Here is a 6,000-nt window from a genome sequence, read left to right on the forward strand (position 1 = left end):
TTTCAGCAGAGACTAATGTTTTAATGGGCTCTCTCTGGCTGCTATGCTGGGAAGAGAATATAGAGGCAAGCGCAGAAGCAAGAAGCCCAAGTTGGGATGCCACCCCAAGAACTTGGGTAAGAGAAAACAGTGGCTTGGATGGGTAGTGAAAGTCAGGGTTATAAGAAGTGGTAAAACTCTGGACTGATTTTTAGAGCAGCACGAAAAGGATTTGCTAAAGGATCCAATAAGAGGTGTAAGGGAAAAATAGGAAAACAAAATTGCAATTATCTGAGAGGAAGACCCCAAAAGGAACTGGTTTGGTGGCAAATGTAAAATTTAAAAGGAATGCCAAAAAGGTAGTTGGCTAGGTATTGTCTGGAGTTCAAAGGAGATGGGCAGGCTGCAGGTACAAATTTGGGAGTCATGAGTATTTAACAATAATTAAATCCATGAGAATGATGAATCATTTAGGGAACAAGTGTGGATAGAAGAGAGAAGTCCAAGAACTGAGTTCTGGGGTAACCAAAATTTAGCAGTCAGGAAAATAAAGAGGAACCAGCAAACAGACTGAAAAAGAACAATCAGAGAGGTAGGAAGAAACTTAGGAGAGTGTAGTATTATAAAAGTCACATGAAGGCCAACATAAGGACCAAGAAATATCTAGAGGTTTTCATAATGTGGAGATCAATTTTCAGAAGAGCACTTTTAGTGGAGTGGTGGTGAAATCCCAACTGGGTTCAAGAGAAACTGGAGATAGTATAAATAATTGTCTCAAAGAGTTTTGCTATAAAGGAAAAAAATGAGAGAGTAGCTGGGGGTGGGAGATGAGTAAGAGGTTTCATTTTTGTTTTTTTAAAAGATGGGAGATAGGAGATGACGTTTTTGCATCCTGATGGGAATAATCTAGAAGGGAGGGAAAATTAATAATGCAAGAGGAAAAGGCATTCTATACTAATGTCAAGCCAACAGCAACACACAACCCAAGTGTCCAACCCAGAGCCTAGTTAATAGAAGTCCATTCTAGATCTATCTTAAGCAGCACTAAAAAAGAATGAGGAAGCATTCCTTGTAATCATATGGAGAGATCTTCAAGATATGTCACATTAAAAAAAGTAAGCCATAGAACAATTAGGGACAGTATATTACCTTTTGTGTAAGAAAGAAAATTAAGAAAATATTTATGTTTTTGTTTTAATATAAAGAAACAAAGCAGTTACCCATATGAGGTGTGGGGAGCAGAAAGGAGAAAGAACAAAGTAGCTAAAAGCAGAATAGAAACAAAAGAAGTTTTCCTTCAATATTTTGTTATATTGTTCTGATATTAGAATGTCTACATTCCCCACATCCTCTCCCCCAACTAAAAAGAAAAGGAACTGCAAAACTCAAAACTTGATATGCAAAGTTAGTCTGTTAAATATTAAGTCCAAGAAAGCGGACACCAGGGTTGTATGCTGTCCCTTCACCCTCCAGCTTCTGCATTTACTCTCTTTTTCTTCTGCTAAATCCAGATGCTGATCTCAGCTCTCTTTGAGTTCTCCAAAGAGAAATACACAAAAAGCATCTGGGAACAATGCTGACTTTACTAAAGATTTTTTTAAAGAACTAGTGGAAGGAAGGAGCTTTATATCACATAGTTCACAACAAACAGTTTGGCAAAGTTTTTAGGGCTAACTGTTCTCCAAAGTTCCCCCAGGTCTTGCTAATTAATTAATTAGTTTCCTTCTCTTACTCTCCAAGCCAATTCCTGTACTAACTCTACACTCCCCACTGCTATGTCTGATTCTAGTCTTAGTAATTTATTCAAGGCGATTTGATTCAACCCTGCAAGCTGATCACGAAACAGAGCTCCCTCCCTTGATTTTTCCTACCCACCCCCCACCCAGTGAATGGCATCTCTTTTCCTTAGAGGGTACTAAATGTATAAGGCGCATCTCTGCTCACTGGTTGTACTAGGTATCAAATTTATAATAACGCTAGAAGCTACACGTCCTGTGAACATTATTCTACAGGGACATTTATGCAAATCCTTTCTTTATCCAAATGTGGATTAAATTAGGTGATAAAGTATGTACTCTTTGGCTAGCTTTTATAAAACTTCTGACAAAGGAACTAAACGTTGTTCACATAGGTTGAAAGAGTTCCTACCTTTTTACTACAAAGACTATGTATTTACGAGCCCTAAAAATTACTTTTAAAAGTTTTTAAAAGGAGAGATTTGCAGAAAATTTAGAAAACACAGGAAGATATACACAGAATAATAAAAAAGTAATGACAGCTAACATTTATTGCACTCTTCCTATTGCCAGGACACATTTAACGCTTGCCACATTTAATGATTAATTGCTTGCCACATTTAACGATTACAGTAATTCTTTTTGGATATACTACCATTATCTACACCATGCAGAAGAAGACACTAAAGTTGAAAGAGTTAAAGGCCAAGGTCACAGGACCAGGAAGTAACAGAGCTGGGATCTAAATATAGGCAATTCCATTTAAAAGCTGCCCTCTAAAGCACTTCTCCAGAATCTATCAAGAAATTTACATAAAATTGGGACTTCACTAACCTTTCTTCAGTTTATTATGTATATTTTGCCTTCTCATTCGTTATTAACTCCTGGCATTTATTTTCCCTATTTAGATAATTGAGTTAATTTCACTAATATTTGGCCCTTTTCCCTTCCTCATTTTTCTAGTGATTTGATTTTCCTCATGATAGATCATAAGAGCTATTTAACTATTAATCTTAATGCTTTATCTGCTATTTGTTTAATTTTCCCAGTCTGCCACCGGCCTTTAATTTTGATGATTTTTAGCCTTCTAAAAAAATTTTTTTCTTGAGAAAATCCATCAATAGCTTCCTTTATGGCTTCTATCTTTCATCTTTGTTTCTAGGTATAGAAAGGTCTCTCTCATCTAACATGGATTTATTTGTAATTTCTTCTTACCTTATATATCCTCTTTTTTATTTAAATCCATCTAAAATTTATTTTAGAGAATGGAATATGGTAGGATCTTCTATTTTTTTCCCCCAAATAGTTTTTCAATTGTGCCCACCCTTTTTTTAATAATACAAATTCTTTCCTAATTTGAAGTACTACCTTTTTATGAATGTCTTCCATGTTTTTAGTGGTTAGGGGCCATTATGTTCCACTGAACTGTCTATTCCTATGTTCTAACCAAAATCTAATTTTTATACAAAAATTTCAATAACCAATTATACCAAATGATAATGTGCTATTAGCCAGTTAAAATTAATATTATCATCATTTCTTTGCACAAAGCTTAAAATATGAATCTCTAACCTTGATGCTACTGAATCGCAATTATCCTTAGTAATGATTAAAAAATTACACTACTGGGGCGCCTGGGTGGCTCAGTCGTTAAGCGTCTGCCTTTGGCTCAGGGCATGATCCCGGAGTCCTGGGATCGAGCCCCACATCAGGCTCCTCTGCTGGGAGCCTGCTTCTTCCTCTCCCACTCCCCCTGCTTGTGCTCCCTCTCTCGCTGGCTGTCTCTCTCTCTGTCAAATAAATTTAAAAAATCTTAAAAAAAAAAAAAAATTACACTACTTACACATAAACTCTACTTACCTCAGAAAGAGTGCTCATTTCAATTGCAGTTATCAAATTATTGTTCATGAGTGCTTCTATTTCTATGAGCTTCTTATTCTGTATGTGTAAAATAAAGACCTCTTACATCAATTAAGATTCAGGGTTTATTATATCATACATTTATGGATATCACCAGCTGAGAAGACTTAGAAAATAACTGAGATCATATCAAGCTAAAAAGGTGCTACATTTTATAGTTCAAATAAACCCCCCACACATACACCTTGATTGCTTTTGAGCTCTCAATTATAAATTTTCCTAGAAACATTTCTCTATCTTCTCATAATAGTACTACATCCCATGGCAAGTGAACATAGTTTGTCAGGCAATTTAACACTCATAAATAGATCAATTTTTCCATTATAAATTAATTTCTGCTCATTTGAGTTAGATCTATAGTTGCAGCCTAGCTGACTATTGGCTCTTCCTGACCTGTCTGTGGACAGAGTTGAAAGTTGGAAGAGAAAGCAGTGACTACATTCTTCATTCTATTTGGCATGTAGCCAGGGGAATGCTGGGGCTAAAAGAGAGTACAAACACTCTGGGAACTCCCCTACTTTCATTGGAAGAATTATGTCCATCTTCTTAAAATGTATTAATGCACCAAGCTTTGCTAATGATAAGCAACCAAATGTTGATCAAGGTATTATATCAGCTTGCAGAGCCCCAAGTGTACATTTAGAATGTAGATTTAAGACACCTATTTAATTATCCATTAACAGTTTGTTCATTAACATGACATACTCTTTCAATTTCAATGATTTTTCACAATGATTGGAGATTTGAAAAACATTTTTAGAGCTTCTATAATAATATAATAATTATTCTATAATTTAGAATCCAAACACAATAAAGTTTCCATACCAAATTATTTAGTTTTAGGCGAAGAAATGTGTTCTCAAAATTCAGCTTCTCCACTTCTTTTTGCAATAGCGTCTTGTCGGTTGCAATTCTTCGAGAATTCTCTTTCTCTCTACTAAGAGCCTGAGCTAATGCCCTGTTGTTGTGCTTTAAAGAAATTTTGAAAATAGAAGAATTGTCTGTAAAAAAATTTTAAAAGTTAATATTGAACTTACATCTTCATAAGTTTTCATATCCTTAATGAAACTATTTTAGGCAAAAAATGTTGTAAGTTTTAACTAAAGGTTGGAAAACAATAGAATGACAGTATAGATGTAGTTTTGAAAAAAATATATCCAGAGTTTGGATCTGCAGAAATAAAAGCTAGACAGAAGATGAAGAATAAAAGAGCTGTGAGGAATGCAGACTATTGTGAATACAGAGTTAAGGATAAAAGACGTCTAGGATAGACACAGTATCCCAGATAATTAGACCAGTCACAAAAACTCGATCTTGATACCTGTTGCCCTACCTGCCTTCCTACTTCGACTAGGAGGTAGAATGGAGAAGCTGATTCCAAAGCTCTAACTGGAGATATCCCATAGGTACTAGGGTAGCCAATCTGTCAAAATTTTAAAGCCAGTTTCTGTGACTCCAGAAAATTGAAAATTAAAATTAACAAATCAGTTAATGCTCCCAAATTCCATTTTTCAAAATCTTGAGTGAAAGGGAGCATACTTACTGTAAGGTTGGACAGATCATCTAAACACTGTTGGATCTTCTACTCCACCCTAAATAACCAACTCTTAATTCGAGGCATTTACTGCAATCTAAATTTGACCCCTTCTCTTTACAAGCACTATGTAAATATAATTTAAATCAGAGATGTTTCCGTGTTTTTAGCAGAGAAATTTAATTGTGAATTCCTTGGTAAAGCTCACCTTAAATACAGTGTGTTTCCTTAATACACAGAAAATATACTTATATTTTCATAATTTTTATTTAAATGCCACTATTCAATAACATAGCCCACTGAATAGAAATATAGTATCTATAAAATACGTTTATAAAAGTAATAATATTTTTTAAATATTCAGGGAATGTTTGGGCATCTAAAAAACAGGGTCCAAAAAAGTACCTTATCTTTGGCATAGAGAAAGTAGTTTCAGACAGCCACCTTTGACACAGTAAATGAAAACAGACTAGAACTGGTTTTGCACTCCAGAGTTAAAGGATAATAATATTTTCCTGTTGCACTCCTCAAACACAATATGTTCCTTCATAACAGGTGTACAATCGTCCTGCCAAACAGGGCAGGAAATAGCCACTGTACGAGGGGGTCTAACATACCACATGACCCTAGACACCTGGGTAGGAGCAACATTAAGATTTAAAGATACTCAGAAAGTTCAGCTATTTCACAGGGCATGCACAATTACTCTTCACAGGGGCTATATCAGCAGGAAACCTCTCCTACTCCTGCTAAGATGGATACAAACCACTGAGATAATTTTCAGAAGTGATGAGAATTTATCTTGGTAGTTTTTCCCACTTTTTTTCCCCC

At 35.3% G+C, this 6,000-nt stretch overlaps 1 protein-coding gene across 1 annotated transcript in view; it reads right to left on the reverse strand.

Annotated features, from left to right (window-relative positions):
- SGO2 (shugoshin 2) overlaps positions 1-6,000 on the reverse strand; it is a 40,036-nt gene that overhangs the window by 33,422 nt on the left and 614 nt on the right. Inside the window, exons 2-3 of the mRNA XM_040642207.1 lie at positions 4,461-4,636; positions 3,576-3,653 (exon numbers count right to left, since the gene is read on the reverse strand). Of these exons, the coding sequence (XP_040498141.1) occupies positions 3,576-3,653; positions 4,461-4,636 (254 nt within the window). The remainder of the gene's footprint in view (positions 1-3,575; positions 3,654-4,460; positions 4,637-6,000) is intronic.

The sequence above is a fragment of the Ursus maritimus genome, unplaced genomic scaffold (genome assembly GCF_017311325.1).
Source record: "Ursus maritimus isolate PB19 unplaced genomic scaffold, ASM1731132v1 scaffold_1, whole genome shotgun sequence".
Classification (NCBI taxonomy): domain Eukaryota; kingdom Metazoa; phylum Chordata; class Mammalia; order Carnivora; family Ursidae; genus Ursus; species Ursus maritimus.